Source organism: Schistosoma mansoni (genome assembly GCF_000237925.1).
Source record: "Schistosoma mansoni, WGS project CABG00000000 data, supercontig 0172, strain Puerto Rico, whole genome shotgun sequence".
NCBI lineage: Eukaryota > Metazoa > Platyhelminthes > Trematoda > Strigeidida > Schistosomatidae > Schistosoma > Schistosoma mansoni.
Genome location: NW_017386058.1, coordinates 207,322 through 227,735, shown reverse-complemented (window position 1 = coordinate 227,735; position 20,414 = coordinate 207,322). Strand labels below are relative to the sequence as shown.

The 20,414-nt window shown below is 29.0% G+C and overlaps 1 protein-coding gene across 1 annotated transcript; it reads left to right on the top strand.

Annotated features, from left to right (window-relative positions):
• Positions 1-10,369: 10,369 nt before the first annotated feature.
• Smp_073890 (hypothetical protein) lies at positions 10,370-15,844 on the top strand (the record flags this gene model as incomplete). The annotated part of the gene is made up of 3 exons (XM_018796542.1): positions 10,370-10,513; positions 10,901-11,627; positions 15,336-15,844. 3 exons carry the CDS (start codon positions 10,370-10,372, stop codon positions 15,842-15,844), a joined length of 1,380 nt encoding a protein of 459 aa, XP_018646870.1.
• Between the last annotated feature and the right edge of the window lie 4,570 nt (positions 15,845-20,414).

The following is a 20,414-nucleotide window of genomic DNA, read 5'->3' as shown; positions in this document are numbered from 1 at the left end:
CCACTCGGACACTGAGTCGTGATAGCCACTTGCTTGTGCAATGGGGTGAAGTGTAAATTCACTAAGTATTGTTTGTTTGAATCTTCCCATTGATGTTAAGGACTGCAACTGGTCAGTCTCTGAGATGTATGTGCATCCAGCTGACGAGTCCCAAATAGGACGAAACGTGCGTCCTGGATTCCACTGCTAGCCACTATCCATCTTTGTTTATTTAATCAGTTTAAAACTCCTTTAGAAATGACTTCACACTATATATGAGTTACACATAATATTTTAGTCAATTTTTACGGGTATACTTTGAAAAATCGCTTCATATGTAATTGAAGAAGTTCAGTAATAAAATTATAATGCGTGTTTTATAATGATCAAGACTCAGCATCTGGATTTTCTTATATCTGAATATCATTGATGCCTGGTGCCAATCATTTTAAATTTTGAAGAATTGTTCAACGAACTATTGAATCATAACAGTATCCTCTTGTCTAGAGGATATGATTTATACTGTTAATTGAATGTCTTTATTTTTCCATTAATAAAAAAATAAAACTGATCAGTTTCTGTTTTCACCCAGGTTCCTTAATTTTAGTAAAAATAATAAAATCCAAAGTTCACTACATTTGCAAACTGCACAACTATACAAACTATACAGCTATTTAACGCTAACCGGTTAGTAAATGGTAACCAATACCTTGATGTCTAGTCCTTATTGCTAAACAAGCTCTATCTATTAAGTTTATACAGACTATCTAAGTTAGACTACTGAACAATAACATGTGCACTTTTGTTGTCAGACGATTAGAGAGAATCAATGGAATGACTCAAACCTAATTTTAATGTTGAATAATGCTTGTCAATAAAGTGCGTTTGTAGTCTTGAAAGAATAAATGCTGTCCATCAGACTTAAATATTTATCATTCAATGTCATAATCAGAAACGTTGAACACTGAGCTATGGTAGAACTTAGACTTATATACTAGTTGATTACTAAAAATCAATATCATCTTGTTCAGCACCCAAATCTGATCAAATCCTGTTGATCATGCTTATCATATATTTTGCAGTTAAAATGAATTTATTGAAATGTATTTGTATTGCCAAACAAAACTTTGAAAATTTATTGTCAGGAGTAATGAAAAAAATCCCTAAAAATATATTTTAAATCTTATCAACAGAAAGGGGGTTTTGTGGACATTGTGGTCATTTAATAGTTGAATTCATGAGTCGATTAAAGATAGACCACCATGGAAAACCTGAAAGCACTGGACGGCCATTTCGTCCTAGTATAAGAATCCCCAAAAGTGCTCACCGACAATCCTGCACGTGTGACTCGAACCCAGGACTTTTGGTCTCGCACGCTAACGCTCAACTTTTAGATCACTGAGCTGACCGACATCTGTGTTAATGCCTAACTTCAATCGATCCATGATCTTACACGAACCTTCATTCATTTTCTGAGGTGGATAATTTTGCTCACTAGTGACTGGCTCCAGAGGTATTTCCCGGAGTTCTGATGTGAGGTTATGACTAGTGGCGTTCAAGTGTATCTGTTGCGAGGCACTAACTCACTGAAGAAAATAGTGAACGGTGGAGCGATTTTGCAGATTGGTTGATGTTAGATGTTAATACCGTTGCATGCCTGTCAGCTCAGTGATCTAGAGTTTAAGCGTTCGTGCGTGAGACCGATAGGTGCTGGGTCCGAATCTCGCGAGGAGGGATCGTGCATACGCAATGCTGAGGAGTCCCAAAATAGGACGAAACGGCCGTCAAGCAGTGCTTCCAGGTTTTCCATGGTGGTCTAGCTTTAATCGACCGATGAATTCAGCAAATGATAAATATTAGTTTTACTTACAATAAAATGCAATTTATGTAAATTATTTTAATCGAGAGAAATTTTCCTAAATTATATCAGTAGTAAAGAAATGAAGCTGAACACTTTCATTATTATGTAGAAATATTCCTTAACCGTTTAATCTAAATACTTTTTAATCAAATTATTATGTTAGAATAATAATACTTAGAAATTCAATCATAATCTAATACGTTGAATTTACTAGATACCGATATTTTAATGTAACAGCAGTTATCATTTGTCTCACTGGTGAACCAAGAAAAAAATGATCATTTCAAATCATATTGGTACACTTACAGATTGAAGTATATATGGTTATTAGGTTAACAATTTTATAAGATTTAACACAAGAAATATTCCATTCATTCAACAATTTGTCCATAACTATTTAGATTAATTATCATTGACAATTAAAAATATCATCTTTCTGTGATCAATAAGAGACTGACCAATTGCAGTCCTTAACATCAATGGGAAGATTCAAACAAACAATACTTAGTGAATTCAAACTTCACCCCATTACACAAGCAAGTGGCTATCACGACTCAGTGTCCGAGTGGATAACGCGATGGCGTTTGAAGCGAAAGATACTGGGTTCGAGTCCTAGAGTGAACATCAACTCTGAGATGCAGGTAAATCCAGCTGACGAGTCCCAAATAGGATGAAACTCGCGTCCTGGATTCCACTGCTAACCACTATCCATCTTTGCTTTCAATAAGAACTAGTTTGTGACATGTTACATAATAGAAATACTCCACATTCAATCTTAATAAACAGTATAGATTTATTGAGTAAGAACTAATAAGATTTTTATTTCCATCAGTTTTCGAATTTGTAGAGATTTATTAAACAATTCGGTATGAGCTGATACAAACAGTTTTATTTCTTTGCCTAAACTTCCCATTCATCTAAATGTTGTAAAATAATCTGAACGTGCGTTTGATTATATATGAAATAACCTATTTGTATATATCATTATTTATTAACTGAATTCATCCATAATGATTGAACTCGTATTGACATAAAATTATCGCTTCTTATATTATTTTACTATTTAGTAGATTATTATTGCCCCCAAATGCCCTGGTACGACCGAGGGTGGGGAGAGTTTACTCTCCCTCTTCAAATGCTCTCACATGGCCACGTGTGTACAACCACTCCCAGGGAAGTCTTACTCACTGCCTTCTCATGGCATTGGTGTTGTCCATAAAATTCAGACGACAAATAGTGAATGTCCGGTGCTTTAACTGGGTTGGTGGATACGGATGATCCACCTAGATGAGTCGGAAAACACTCATTCCAAATCAATGGTGCACATAGGCTCCAGGATCCTTATGGAACAAATGGCATATGAACTAGCTGTTGGTCATCGGCTACCGTGAAACCGCATCTACTAATGTTGATCCACTACCCTGTGGATCAGACCTTTAGGTTGAAGGATTTGGGTGTGGCCCCCTAAATGGAAACCACCTACTTCGGTTTACACACCCAGGCAGTATCCTAGCCCTCACATAAATCGAATGATTTATGTGTCACATATCTATTCGGTGCCTTCTTTGTACCCATATTTATGTGTTTAAATAAATCACAAACTATTCAAACAAACACAAATTTATTTATTTATCTATTCTTTTAGCAATTTATAAACAGCTTCCTACCTCATATTGTGTTCATATGGATGTTTGTATGCATGTGAGGTACATGTGGTAGTTACATTTCTTTTTCTTTCTTTTTTCTAAAAAAAGAAATTTGATTTTAAAATAAATTTTTATAAAATCTACCGAAAACACTTCCAGATAAATTAAGAATTAAGTTTTTTTTAGAAACCAATTTATTCATTCATTCAGTTAGTTATGTTTACATTTTAATAAGATTGTTTGAAACATGCTGTGAAGGTAATAAAAAAGAAAGAAAGAAAACAAAAAAAAGAAGGAAAAAAGAGAGAAAAAGAAAGAAAAAAGAAAGAAATTCTAAATAAACAATAAATGAAATACAAATTTGATATAAAAAAAAAACTCTTGTATATGTTTCTGAGCAAATTAAAATTATAGAAATATAATCTTTGAATGAAAATTAATTTTAAAAAAAGTGTTATAAATGTAAGACAATTCATGATTACTTCTAGACACAAGAGTGATATTTTATAAGATTATAACTATTTTAAGAAAAAAAATAATAAAACAATTGAACACATTCAATTGGTATTGTTTACTTGTATCTTAAAGTGAACGGTACTGGGTTCGAGTCTCTGAGTGAAAATCAACTATGAGATGTAGTACATTCAGCTAACGAGTCCATGATAAGACAAAACGCGCATTCTGGATTCCACTGCTAGACACTATCCATTTTTGCTTAAAAATTGAACACATGTTTATAAGTTATTCATAAATTTACTTTATTCCGATATTAAAATTATAATACTGAATATAATATTAATAAAATCGATAATCGAAAGACCAAAATAGTTCAAGTATTCCATCTATCAATGAAGGAATAAATTTGATTATAAAATTGACTTACAAATTTTAATACCTAGATGAGTTGTTTAATGTATTATGGTTTATGCTACTGATGTCGATAAATATGAGTAGTGCGTATCATCAATTGGAGGTGGAATGCTTGGCGGTAGAAAGTCGAGAAAATCAAAGAGAAGAAAACGAGATCAGAGAGTGATTGGTATAGAAACGAAGGAACAGTGAAGTTTGAGACAATGATGGATATTTTGAAAATGAAATATTTGCTGTATGGTTCTCACATTTTAACAAGATATCCTGTAATGTTGTATTGAAATGCTTTAGATTATCTTCACCAGTGTTCTTGTTCACTACAGTATTACAGCATTACTTTAAATACTATAGGTTTTTTGGATCGAGTCACTTACAATAAACTATGTGCATTTACAAACAAAGTTGTAAAATAAACTGGTATGAAAGGTAAAGGTAAATCATTTCAATGAATCGCCTTCAACCGTTGTGTACTATAATCAAAACTCAATAAGCTATCTTGTTGTTGATATTCAGGATTGAATTTTGATCAGTTTTTGTTGATATATAGGGATCTTATGCAAACTGTCTCAAAATAGATATTTTTCATAGATTGGATTGTGTCTAGTAAAAGAACTCAAAGCTCGCGTTTTATTCTGTTTTGAACTCAGTAGTCCAGCGAAACAAGTGCAAGTTATCTAAAGCAAACGGTATCGGGTCTGAATCGCGGTGTGAACATCGATATTGAGATCCACATAAATCATTTTGAGAAACCCCAATGTTCCATCGCTAGCTACAATCCATCTATTCTATTAAAAAAGAAATATTTCAACAAAGAGATCTCTTTTGGTGAATTCACTCTCAATGCTTTACACTTTTAAAGATATGCTACTTTTACCACAATCAGAACAGATAATATATTTGTTGATAATGACAAAAACTTAATGAAAAAACCGCTGGAAAGACGAAAATGGCATCAAAATGTTATTAATATCAAGAGACTGAAAATATTGTTGTATGGATTACAAAAATCAAGATCGTGAAGTTTGGATAAATATTATTGATCTTAAAAATGGGTTGAGCAATACAACAAGTTTTAGAATTAAAGTCAGAAAAGAAATAAAAACAAAAAGAATTCAGCTGGTGATTGAAGGTTTACAAGTTAGAAGAGAGGATGAGAGCAATTCTCTCGGAAAAATAAATGTTACAATTATGGAATAAAAAAGTGTAAAGTTGTTTCTTATGTATAGATCCGCTTCAAACGCTACAGTAAAACAAGAGGGCTGAAACTTCTTTGGTACCTTCCTACTTACTTCATTGATAACTGAGTGATTGAATAACCTGTATTTACAAGGTGTTCAATTATTGAGCTTCTTATGAACCCTCCCTTGCCCTTTAAAACCATGCACGAAAATGTTACTGAATTTCATAGAGCACCCATCGAATGACCAATAAACCTATCTCCAATCGAGCAGATGAACGGATGATTACACATTGAAATGATCATATGCAGCTGTTTGTCATTTATGCTGTTGGTGGACTTAGGCCGACTTGAGCAAACCAACATTAGAGTTAGTATAAAAAAGTTCTTTAGATGGAGTTTGAAATCCTCCGTTTTAAGATATCTACGAATGCATCACTTTTTAACCGATCGTCACACAAAGCATCATTAACAGAAAGAATTCTGGTTCTTTCAGGAAGTTGAATTTGAAATTCTTGTCAACATAGCTTGTTAGATATTCATTTGCAGTAAGTAATTTTCAGGAACCATAGTTCTTCACCTATAAAATTCAGGCTTCAAATTGGTCAGATTCGTGTGAAAATAGAGATAAATAAATAACTTTTTCCGGTGGTAGAAACTCAGCTGTGGAATATCACAAGTTAACCCTTTTGTTAATGTTTGCCGTAAGCAGATAAACCTTGAAGAAGTTCTACAGCTACGTTTCTTTTGATTTTCTGTCAATTATTTCACTAAATTGTTGTTATTATCATCGGATATATTGCACAGTGATTGGATACCTTTGGGGATGAACTCACTAAAAAAAGATCTCTTTGCCTAACTACTCTCCCTTGTTTTGTCTCCATGAAAGTATCATCACAAAATACAATGCTATGTCAAATCAATAAGTTCGTTGAGTACACCATAGCTTGGTCAATGGAGTTCTTCTAACTCTACTGCTAACTAAATAACATACTGCTGAATACCCTTTAATGATCACTCAATCATCAATTCAATAATACCTAAATTTTTACATGTCGTTAAAAAAGATCCGTTTTTAGACGATCTAGTCGGCAAAGTTTGAACAGAACGTTGTATTATATATATATATATATATATGTAATGTCTTCCTTGTAAGCTGTATAAATGTTTACATTTTATCAGTATAAACAATGAAATAAATAAATTAAGTCATTTCTTATCATTTGTTGAATACATAGTTTATCATTATTCATCCAAAGTAATAAATATATGCGATAATTTCATTCTGATAAGCAATATTATATTATAATATTCATGTTTACATTGATCCGTCATTAAATAATAACCGATGTCATATTTGCCTCATGTTTTTTTAGTGCTAATCAATTTCTATCTAACAAACCATAATATTATTTGCTTATAAACAATAAATGTATAGGAAATCCTAGGATTTTTTGGAAAAATCTCCATAAAACGGGGGGGGGATGGGGTTCTTACTCCTTGTACAACATCAACATCAAAATATATTGCTTTAAAGCTGATTATATGATTTCATTTAACAACTGTATAACGTAGAAAAACCTTCTATATTGAATATTTAAATAACTTAGTTAACATTGTTGTAACAATTTAAACAATTCGAATAAATGAATGTTTAGTTTATATTGAAACATAAAACATACAAAATATCAGTAATATAAAATAATTAAGTTTAAATGTTTATATCAATAGTATTAAGTAAAACACTAGAATTTTTTTTATTTCGAAAGAAATGTTAATTTTTATTAGTTAGATTCATTAGTCAATTGAAGCTAGACCACCATGGAAGACCTGAAAGCACTGGATGGCTGTTACGTCCTAGCATAGGACACTTCAGTAGTGTGCATCCATGATCCTACAATCGGGACTCGAAACGAGGAACTGCCGAGGAATCCCATACTAGGGCGAAACGGCCGTTCAGTGCTTCAATGATTTCCATGGTGGTCTAACTTTGATCGATTCATGAATTCAACTGTTAAAATTTACTATAATCTCCAAAAAAACCATTCTCATAATTACAATTTTATTCAGTTTTCAGTGAACATGTTTAATAAAGAGAAATTTTCAGCTATATATATATTAAAGTTAATGAAACCTTTTTCTAAACTGTTTCATTTAAGATCATCAAAATGATATAAAGTATTTGATGAATTTAATATTTTATCTGAAAGGGGGTTTGTGAATATTATAGTAATTTTAATAGTTGAGTTCATGAGTCAATCGAAACTAGACCACCATAGAAAACATGTAAGCACTGGATGGCCTGTAGTGCCGTACTTCGCTAATCATTCACCCCGATAACCGTTATAATACAAATCTTAACGGTGTATAAAATCAGAAGGCAAAGAGTAGTGGCAGCTACAGTTTTATTGACAAATGACTCAGGCCAGAAAGTTATAAGCACATGAGTAAATATCAGCGAGCGAAACAAAATTGACACTCATTGGAGATGGCGGGTTCTAAGACTTGATCATTAGACCAATGAGTTAGAATTTGAAGGTTTACATTTCCTTAAAACCAATTAATAGTATGACTGTCATCAATGATAAATATCTAATTAAATTCATTGGTTATGGCTTCTCATTAGAGCTTTCAGGTGAATTTATAAGGTTATAATCTGAGTTTATAACTCAGCTGAAGAGAAGTTAATTATCACCAGCGAATTCGAATAATGGTTACGTTATAATCACGAACTGACCAAGCATAAAAATATCATCTGTTGAATTCTATTTTACAATACATAGTGACTTTGATTTCGATTAGTGGACCTTTTTAAATTTTCTCTGATGTAGGTTAGTGAATGTGTATTGCTGAAAAGTCGTAAACTAAGAGGAAGCTGTTGTTCATTGGTTTTTACCTTTTCACAAACAGATGTTTGTTTATGATAGAAAAAACTTCAAATTTAAGAAATCCTTACAAAATGTATGTACAAATCATCCAACCATCCATTGAAATTATATTTAATTATAAGATGGTCACATTTTTTATAAACAATGTACAATATTGAGCAAGATAATTGACAATCTCAACATGAGTATGAATTAATTTTGATTTTTTATGCATATTTATCTTAGATAATACTTTTGATTAGAACAAATTTCGGCTAGACTCTAATTTATGGACTAACCAATCAGACCTAAGATGGAGAGTCTTTAATTTTGGCGCAAAATTTATTCATTCGTGCGGCTAAATAGCATTTTAACATTAAAGCCATTAATAATAATAATATCAGTTCGTGATGGAAACCCTAATTTTATTTCCCTAACCCCACCTTCTAACATTAAATCTCAATTTTAATTGCTCACACTAATTCATAACCCTCTGTAGACCCTAATAGTCAAGTGAGACTTCTCAAGGCCACGTTAACGTATCACGAAGGTCGCCCAAAAGTTATGGTCCCACCCAAATTTCTCTGTACATCTACCGGCGTTTATTTTAGTGCCTCTCATTTTAAAGAAGCATTCTAATTTAAATTTGTGATTTTTATTACTTATTGACATCAAAGGAGAACTATTATGAATCAAAGAGCATAGGAATGATTTATTACTATTGTGTATACATGATCTCTTTGGAATCAAACCTAGTAGCAATCACAATATCATCGAACCTGTAAATCGGAATTACATAGTTCATATTTTTAACTTCCGTTAACTTTCTCTATAACAGTATTTTTGTACAGTGTGATACATTAGCAAAATACCACTTGATTTCCATTCGTTATCCATGATTATTGGTAAGTACCAAGATATGCCTCTTTCATTGGTTAATCTCCTACTTCATACAACTTTTGTCAACATAGAATATAACATAGTCCTAATTTATTAAAGCTTTTTAGCAACCGTCAAAGAATGTTTCAGATATACTTCTCTGCTTATAAACACAAACTATTATTTTAGGACTAGTCTGATCACATAGAGTAAAATTGTCGAACGTATTAATCCCTTCACTTATATCGCATTTCTTATCAAATTCATTGAACAGAAGTAACTGAGAAAATCTCAACACTTAAACAAAATTATATATCAGTTCTTGATAATTATGTTCATCATCTGTAACATAGTCAGAATATGCTTCCATTCAAAGACAGATAATATTATCCCAATTTATTGATCTTTTTTCTTTCACTTTGCTTTTATGAAATGTAATAACTTGAACCATAGTACCATTATACTTAATCTTAAGTTGCATTTGTTTAACTGATTGAGTGATTTTTTTATAGTTAAAATCATGAATCAATTGAAGCTAGACCAACATGGAAAACCTGGAAGCAGTGGAAGCCATTGCGTCCTAGTATGGGACTTAGCAGTGCGCATTCACGATCCCGCCTCGCGAGATTCGAACCAATGACCTATTAGTCTCGCGCACGAGCACTTAACCACTAGACCACTGAACCGGCATTCAACGATGTTTATGCTTCCAGGTTTTTCATGGTGATCTAGCTTCAATTCATGTTTAAAACTATAAAAAATTACTAAAATCTCCACAAACCCCCTTCTGATTGAATGATTATCCAATTAATATTAGTTTTTTTCTACCAAACTAGTAATTTAATTTCTACACTGAGTGTTTAATGTTTTATCTTAATTATAAGAATTCACACCATTATTTTTTGTAAATTTGTTTGTTTTAACAATCGATTATGAAGTTCCTCACCCGATGTCTTTTCTTTTTTTTCGTTTGATTTTCATCAGATACATTGTCAATAAAACATTGAATATGAAAATTATTTGTTACAGGGAAAAAGAAAACGTTTATGCAATACTATAACTATTAAAAAAGATTACAATATTACTCATTATGTTAACAACTGCATTAAATTTTCTTACGGATAAACGTAAACGATTTCATCGTTCTGATACAATGCCAGCTTTTACAAATGATTCCAATTTTTTTAAATTAACTTCGGATAATCAAATTATTGAAATTGACAAACATTCAAATGTAAACAAAGGAATTAATGATCATGATAATGATGATGACAATATTAACACTACTAATAATAGTAATAATGATGGAATAACTTTTACTAATATACACAAAAGAGGTATTGATCATTATGAAGGTGAAATATTATTGGATAAAAGTATTTCTTATCGAGATGAATTACCATCATCATCGTCAAGAAGTTGTACACATGAAAAACTATTTGAAAATAATGATGCAGATGATGATGATGATGAAGGTGGTGGTGATGGTGATGATGATAATGAATGCAATACTAGTCTTGTAAATTTTTCTTCATTTACATTAAATGACAAACATTCTATAGAAAATATAAAAATATCATGTAAAGAGCATTTATCAGTTGGTAATTTAGATAAATATCAGTTTTTAGATCTTGAAACAAATTTATATCGTCATGGTAAAAATCATTTGAATAGTTCTCTTAATGAAAACATTTCACGTCGTTTATCTCATGGTTATAGTCTAAGTAATGTACAAGTTCCATTAGATAATACAAGTATAAAAAGTGATGTTTGTTCATCAGTTACTTTTTCAAGAAAGGCTTTCAATGATATACATCATAATTCTAAAGATAGAAAGATAAATGATTCATCTAAATGTAGAAAATTTGAAAGTACTAAATCATTACGTTTTCCACCTGAATTGAAAGATTCTTGTACTTTTATTTCTGGTGATTCTAATACAGAACAAACTATAGATTCTACTATGAAAGTATCAAATAAATCAAAAGTTGCTAAAATGCGTGCAAGAGCAGTTGCAAGAGTTACTAAAAGTAAATTGAAACGTTCCAAAAGTAGTGCATACATGTCAAAACATTTTCAAGAATTAAATTCCGAAGATAACAACAATAACAATAATAATATAAGAAATCGTTCATCTAGCACACATCGTAATTCTGATATTCATTTTAAAGAACAACATTTAATTGATAATAAAATACATTCTAATTTAATGAAAAATTGGATTGATAAAACACCTCGTATTCGTTCAGATATATCACCTCAAAATATTACAAATACTACTAATAATACTAATAATAGTAATATATATGAAATAACAAATATGAATGAATATTTTGAAGAACTTGTTAGTAAAGCTAATACTTATAAATTTCAAATTATCAATGCACAAGATTATTCTAATCCAATTAACAAAGTCACTAAAACTACTAATGACACTAATGATAATGACAATAATAATAATGATAATATTACCATGAAAACTGATAATTATATTGCAAAAATGTTATTCAGTCGTAATTACAATTCAACATTACATAATAATAATACTACTTATAATAAATTAAATCGTTATTCAGTAGTAAAAAAATTACGTCGAAATAATTCTAGTATAACATATTCTAATGATCAATTAACATTATTATCAAATAATAATGATCATACAATGATTACAACGAATTCAACAGCTGGTGATTTATTACTTCCATTAACTAATAATAATAATAATAATAATGACGTAATGAAAAATTTAATTGATCAATTTTTTTTAATAATTAAATATAATGATTATAATCAATTTTTTAAATTATATAATCAATATAAAAAATTATCTAATAAACAATTACAACAAATTCATATAGCAACTAATCAATTTGGTTTTACATTATTAGATTGTACACAATTTAATTCATCTTTATTATTATATTCATATTTATTAATATGTCAATTTTTACCAGGTCCTTACTTTCAATCAATTTTATATTGTCATCCAAAATATTATTCATTATATAAATTTAATAAAATTAATCAATATTTAGAAAATTTATTAGATGAAAAAGAAATTCAATTAAATAAATGTAAATTAGATACAAATAATACAATTACATTAATGAATCAATTAAATATAATCGATAATAATGAGAACAAATATAATAATACTAATAATAATACTAATAATAATAGTAATATTATTAACAATACTAATATTAGTAATAATAATATTACTATTAGTAATAATAATGAACAATTAAATAATACAAAAATATTTGCAGAAATTTCTAGTAAAGAAAAACAATTACAATTATTAATTGATGAATATGATTATTTAATGAAACTTATTTATAATTATAATAAATTACCTAATTATACTAAATCACCTCATAAAGTGAATATATTTTTATATTCATCTAATTCTATATTAATTCGTATAAGTCCACCTAAAATTAATAAATTCAATGATAATGGTAATAATAAGGATGATGATTATAATGATCATGATCATGATAATGAATTAGATCATAGTTCATGTGATACTACTGATAATGAATTGAATCAAGATTTTATAAATGAAGGACGTAAAATGAATGATATCAATCATATTTCTAATGATAATTTAATATTACGTTATTGTATAGAATGGTCAACATGTCCAAAATTTTCTAATATAAATGAATTATATCATTGTATTGTCGTACCTCCAATACGTATGATTAAACCAAATTTAAATAAAATCAAACAAAGTCAATTGAATATATTACGCGTAGGTTTTTATTATTTAAATAATTTACCAGAAAATAAAATGATATTTATACGTGTTTATGCATTTTCTATAAAAGGATGGTCAGAACCATGTTATTCTAATCCTAATGGTATTATATTATCATCATGGATACATAATAAATTATGTGAACAATATCAAACTATAATACAACATGATAATTTACATTTATCATATACAAAATATGTTGATTGTTCATTAAATAAACAAATTGATATATTAAAAAATGATTTATTTAAACAACTTTCTATATGGACAAATAATTTATCAATCCATTCGAATACTACTTATAATACTACTTATAATAATAATAATAATCCAATCAATATGATAGATGAAACAAATAAAAGAACAAGATCACCATTATTACAAAGAAAACGTTCATTTAGATTTCCTTTCGGTAATAAAGGTTTAAAATTTGTTAAACAAACTAAATCTGGTGTTTATTTAGCCCTTATATATCATACACCAATACATTCAATGGATTCTTCTAATAAGGAATCTAATAAATTAAATTATAAATCTAAAATTTTATTAACTGATGATTATATACCAATAATCAATATATCACGTGATGATTATACTAATGAATCTATTATAAATTCTGATTTTAATTGGTTTTCACGTTTATTATCTGATTCATTAATAGATATAGATTTACAATTATTATATGATAATCATATAACTAATACATCATTACCAACAAATTTACAATTACGTGTACGTTTATTAGAAATAATACAAAGATTAAAATTATTATTTAATTTATCTAATCTTGGTATTGTCTATCCAGAAATAATACGTACACGATTAATTGATCCAAATATAATTAATTTAAAATCAATAAAAAATGAAACTTTTGATCTACAAGATCAAATATCTACATCAAAATTATCAACAGAAACAAATGATTCAATAAGTTCAAATACTACTTATGATAATCATTTAAAATTAACATCCACTTATTTATTTATACTACTTAAACAAATTAATAATCCTAATGATATTATATTAACAAATAATTTAAAATGGTGTAATTTTGATAAATTTTTAAAACAAAATAAAATTAAATTAAAAAATAATTTTTTTCAATTTAATTCAAATACTGAATTTATTAATTATAGTAGTATAATGATAAATATGACAAAAAATCTTTTATTACCAACTATTTATTCACATTTATTAACTACACGTGATAATCAAATTTATATATTACCTGAATCACAACTTATTATTAATTTAGATATATTATTAAATTATTCAGAAAAACATAATAATCTATTAAAACCAGGTTTATATATTGTATTATTACAAATGAAAGCTAATATAGATCAACAAGCAACAATATTAATATCTAATACATTATCGATTATACATATGTTACCATGTGAAAAAATTCGTACACGATCTCATGTTAGTTATAATGAATGGTATAGTTTATGTAAATTAATTGAAAAAACTAATGAAAAATTAGAAAATAATTTTTTAAATTTAAACTATACTGAAAAACGTTTTATTATACAATTTATAAAAGCTATAATGAAATTATCTAATCGTTTATGTTATCCTATAAATCATCTTAAAATGTTTCGTATATTTTTACCAGAAATAATAAGAATATCACCAATACATTCATTTATTATATTATTACCCCCTATAGATCAAGTATGTTTACCACCAACATCAATAATATTACCATCACCATTAACACCACCAACTTGTTCATGGATATCAATGACATATTTTGAAAGAAATTTAGGTATTAATTATGATCCATTATTTTATAATCCAATACATTATTTAATATCATTATTAGAATTATTAATACCATTATCACAATTTATTCAAAGACAATGTTTAAATGAATTAGATTTAATACAAATAACTGAACGTACACAATCATTACAAATGATTCAAACAAATTTAGAAAATCTTTATCAATCAAAAAGATGGTTAAGTGATACAATATCAATTGGACGTGATCGTAAAAAAATGTATAATTTTCATATTACTATAGAACAAATTATAAATGAATATAATGAAATTTTAAAACCATATTTAATGAAATCAAATATTGAAGTATTAACTAATGAAACAATAAACTTTAATGTATTATTACAAAATAATGAATCTACTGGGTTGAATATTGAAAAAATGGTGAAACCTAGATCATCATCTGTACATAGTGAATTATTTGATACTGTAGCTGTTTCTAAACTAATAGATAGAAGTACATTACCTTGTTCTCCAACTGAACCAAAACATATTGGAAAGAATTCAGTAATACATGTTTATGCAGATTATCCAACAGGATTGAATCCTGGAGTATCAGTACGCCTTCTAATCAATATGCGTACAACAGTTGGTGAAGTAATTGATACTGTAGTAAAACAATTGTTGGAAACTGCGGATAGAAAAATTTTTACAACAGCCGAAAATAATGATTCACCAACCGCTCTATGTTCTTTTGACTTTACTCGAAATAATGTAAAACATAATTTAGAAAATCATTTATTTTGTTTAACTGTATCTGTTGGTCAACTTGAACGTTGTTTACCAAACACTGTACGTTTAGCTCTACTGAGAAGACCATGGAAGTTTGGAAAATTAACAATTCGTCTTCTTAGTGATTTACCAGAAAATATTCGACATCAAATAACTCTAAATCCTGTTGAATCTAAACATTCTGGTTTATCCAATCAAATTGTATCTCCTTTACTGACAGTTACTCTTGTTGAACCTAATTTAAAACAGGCTAATATTAATTCACCTCCAGAGATTCTACACTAAATATTTTCAATTCATATTTGATAAGCTAAAACAGAATTACGATTTACAGTTTATAAATATACATATATTTGTAAATGCCACCTTACAGTCAATTGACTAACTTCTATTTCAGGGGATATAATTATATTTGACAATTGAATGTATATTAAAGTATTCAATGATAGAAATCCTTCAACATTTCAATGTAAACAACAATCAGTTAACATCTAGACTATAACCTACTTATCCTTTAGTCTTTCTTATTGATAATAACAGTAATAATGTGTCTTCTTTTTTCTCTTTTTCTGCGTACCTATTCTAAGTTCTGTTCTCTGTATAGAAGCTTTTTCTTGGTAAAAAAAAATAAAGGTAAATAAAAATTTACAAAGCAGGATTGTAATAATTCATCTCTATTAATTGTACTGTTTAATTTTTTTTTGCTTGTAAAATATATTATCCTAAATATTGAATTTGCAACGTCAGTTGTATAGTTCGTTCTTCTTTCTATATACACTTATAGGGTATATTATTTGAATTAGTCAAATATACAATGTAGGATACCAGCTTCTGTGATTAATAGTCATTTGGTCAACATCAAATGTAAGTGATCTTGCTATAAGAGCTATGATGTACGATGTAGGGAATAGAAGAAAATCATTCTGAGCTAAATCCCAGTAAGATCGTGTTGAAACAGAAGACTTAATACTAAATTTAATCCTTAATCTAATCGAATGAATCGTTTATAATATTCTTAATTGAAAGAATATTATCGTGGGTGGTTGTATTGTCAATAATTGGAAAGGTGGATGAATCGTAAAGTAAGTGAATGTTTCGCAATATTCATTTTGAGTGAGGATAGGTTTATCAATAACGATAATGGTATATACTCATTAAAACCTGATGTCCTATAAGTAGAAAAGCACGACTGAAAGGCTCATCAATGAAGATTCTAGAGAGTCTGCCAACGTCTTTATAAACCAGTTCATATGGTTGTTAAGTATTCAACGATAAAATGAAGTAAGTGATTTGATGCCCAAAGGTTTAATCTACATCGTAGATAACAGAAGACTTTTATAAGACATAGCCTAGCAAGATCATGCAGAATTATTAGCACTCATAATTTAAAATGTAGTTCATCCTGATTAAATAGTATGTAAAACAGGGAAGGATGAAAACTTCAAGGACTAACTTTCTACTTCGACGCATCATCAACTTAGAAAAAAAGAAACTTAATTTAAGTCTAAATTTTTATTGGGATTATGCAACATTTAAGACATCATATAACTAATTTATGTTGACATGCTCTTTACATTGAACTAGTTAACAAATGTTCATGGGTCAAGTAGAAATATAATGAAAATAAACTATTATGTTTCACAACTTGTAAACTATTTAATATGATGTGTGACTACACCTTTCTAATAATAGTCACTCTTCGTAATTATATAAGACTGAACAAATAATAAAGTCGATTTTTTTTCATTATCATTAGTTTCAATCTGTATATTTAAAGGATTAAATTTTAACCATCTGGAATATCTTTGATAAATAAAGTTTATAATCAGAGGAGTCTCATACTAGAACGAAACGGCCGTCCAGTATTTCTAGGTTTTCAATAGTGGTCTAGCTTACATTGACTCATGAATTCAACTATTACAATAAAGTATAAACACATAGTGTATTTATAATCAATTCGTACATTCATGAGTACTTTTGGTAGATTCACGATATTAACCGTGCTTGTTGTACAAACAATTGAGTTTAACAGTATTTTTACACTAACTATTGCTATATTTTTCTACTATGGTATTCGAACTCTCTTTTAACAGTTAAACTGCATATATATACTAAACTATGTTACTACGCCTAATTTCCACCGAAAGATTACATTTCATAATTTAGGAAAATGAAAAACAATTTAACTTTGGTAATACTGTGGTGTGGTCTACTTATATTCATCTAAGTAGTATATGGCGATGGTCAGACATAGAATGTATTTTTGGCAGAAGACTGATAAGGAAAGAACTGAAATGAAGCGCAATTGGTAGGAAAATGCACGAACAATGAAATTAGAGAAGATGGATTGATATTTACAGAAGGGACAATGAAGATTGAGACAACTGATTGTTGTTTTGCAAATTAACTGTTTGCTGTACGGTTATCAGAATTTAGTGAGATAGTCTGTAATTTTTGCTTAAATACATTCGATTGTCCCCACCCGTGTTCCGTTCACTACAATACAACCATTTCATAAGTAATATCTGACATCCACTAGGTTAACATCCTATAATAATTATTCTACGAATTTAGCCAATTTGAAATATGTCAAAACCATCTTCTAGTGTTAAATTTTACCGTTAAGTTTACCATTGTAAAACCTCAATTATATGGGCGTAACCACATTTTAACCTGAAAGTGACCAGGAAAATACTTTAACTGTAAAAGAAAATTCTATCAACCCTTAAGCTAGTATCAGTGTACCTGTATATGTGGTCCAAAAGATTCTCTAATGAGTAAAGTATGAGAATAAACTAAAGGGATTTAACATTTATCTAATACATCTATCAGGACTCAGTGGCCGAGTGGATAACGCGATGGTGTTCGAAGCAAAAGGTACTGGGTTCGAGTCCTAGAGTGAACATCAACTTTGAGATGCAGGTACATCCAGCTGACGAATCCCGAATAGGACGAAACACGCGTCGTGGATTCCACTGCTAGACACTATCCATCTTTGCTTACCACATCTACTAATGTTATCAACAAAAAGTAATATACACGTTCTTAAACGTAATGAAAAAGAATAGAAATCATAACAACTACAAACATCAATGGGAAGATTCAAACAAACAATACTAAGTGAATAAATCTTTTATTTCGAAGCATTTATTAAGAATACATCATACGGCCAATTTAAAAACGGCTTTTATAGTTAAACATGGAGATTGATTAAGGATGAATACTTGAATTTACTGAAATGTTCCACGACTTTCCCAATATTAGTTATTTTGTACAATTTAGTTACATGTTTATACCTGTCTATCCGTCTGTTTACGATCATTGAAATTAGAATTATCTCACGAAATGAAATATCTTTACAAATCGATGTTAGTAAGCGTAATCTACTATACAAGATTATAGATATATTTACGATTTATCAGTGGTTTTAATTTTACACTATCCTATGAATCTTCTCAGTCATTTAATATTTTTATATCTTCACTTTTAACATTTTCTATAGGAATAAACCTATTTCAGAAGACTGTGAGTGTTGCTTTATCCTAGAGTCTAAATTTTAAAGATCTACTGTTTGCGGTAAACACAATGGATGTAATGTTGTGATATTCCTTTTTTTAGTCATATTGACTATTGATCATACCGATTATCTTTTAGAAATCTCGAACTCTATTGTTCATGGATTATTTCAATAAAACAATAATGCATCTAGAAGAAAACTATTTTATTTCTTGGACAAACATGAAGATAGTATTTTCGAACAGAAATATAGTTGCACCTATCGAACGAAAAAATCTGCATTTTACGATAAGAGTGTTGTACAAAGACAAGGTTGAAACAACTATGACAAATTTTAGCCATCTGTTTGTCTATCAGAAAACAGCTTTTGTAAATAAATAATTTAGTTAAAATAAACAGTTATACTACAAAGAGTAAACACATTTTACATAACTAATGAATCTGTTGAGGTCCTCTACAATTTACTCTGTAACCAGAAGAAGAACATAAATCCGTCTATATGGATGTAGCTTATCCGTCTTCTCTAGCCTTTGTAAGAACAAATAGATTTTTAGTAAACCCTATATCGTTGGTGGTTGGGGAATTGCAATTAGAGTTTGGGTTAGACATATGTGGTTAAGATTAGGAGTTACATATATGCGTTAAGATTAAAAGCTCACAGTTATGATTAAGGGCTTAATTTTAAGATTTAAGGATAGGATTGGTTTGTGTGTTATGTACTTCTCACATAAGTAACAGGATCTTGATTCGTTTAACACAATCACATATGCTCTGTAGTAGAAGAAACCACATTTCGTTATTATTTTAAACGTTTTTAAACAGTTCGCTTTGTGTAATATAAGACTTATTCTTTTTTGAATTTACTGCAAAAACTCAAAAGCTGTTTTCGCAATTTTGCTCAATTCGCACTTTAATTTACTGATCTACATCGATATTCAGCTCATTCGAAAGGAATCGGAAGACTTAATAAACTACTAATAGATAGAATGTGAACCATAGCTGTCTATCATGTCACTAAAACAATCAATGGAAATCCTCAAACTCTTCTCTTTATTATAATCGCAGGTTGATTAAAAACTTTTATCATGAACAATAATTCTTTATAGTCACAAACGAGGTGTAGTCTAACAGTATTCCTGAGACGTCAGATTCTACAATAAAATAGTTTTCACTGTAGTTATTGTGTCTTGTTCAATGTGATTAGTTCTTATCATATCTACCTACTCAGTCATCTTGGTAACCTTTTAAATTATATGACATCAATGTGAACAGTTTCGGAGTGATCTAACTGTCAGATTTAAATATTTCTATTATGAATGAACTTCAAAACTCAAAGATT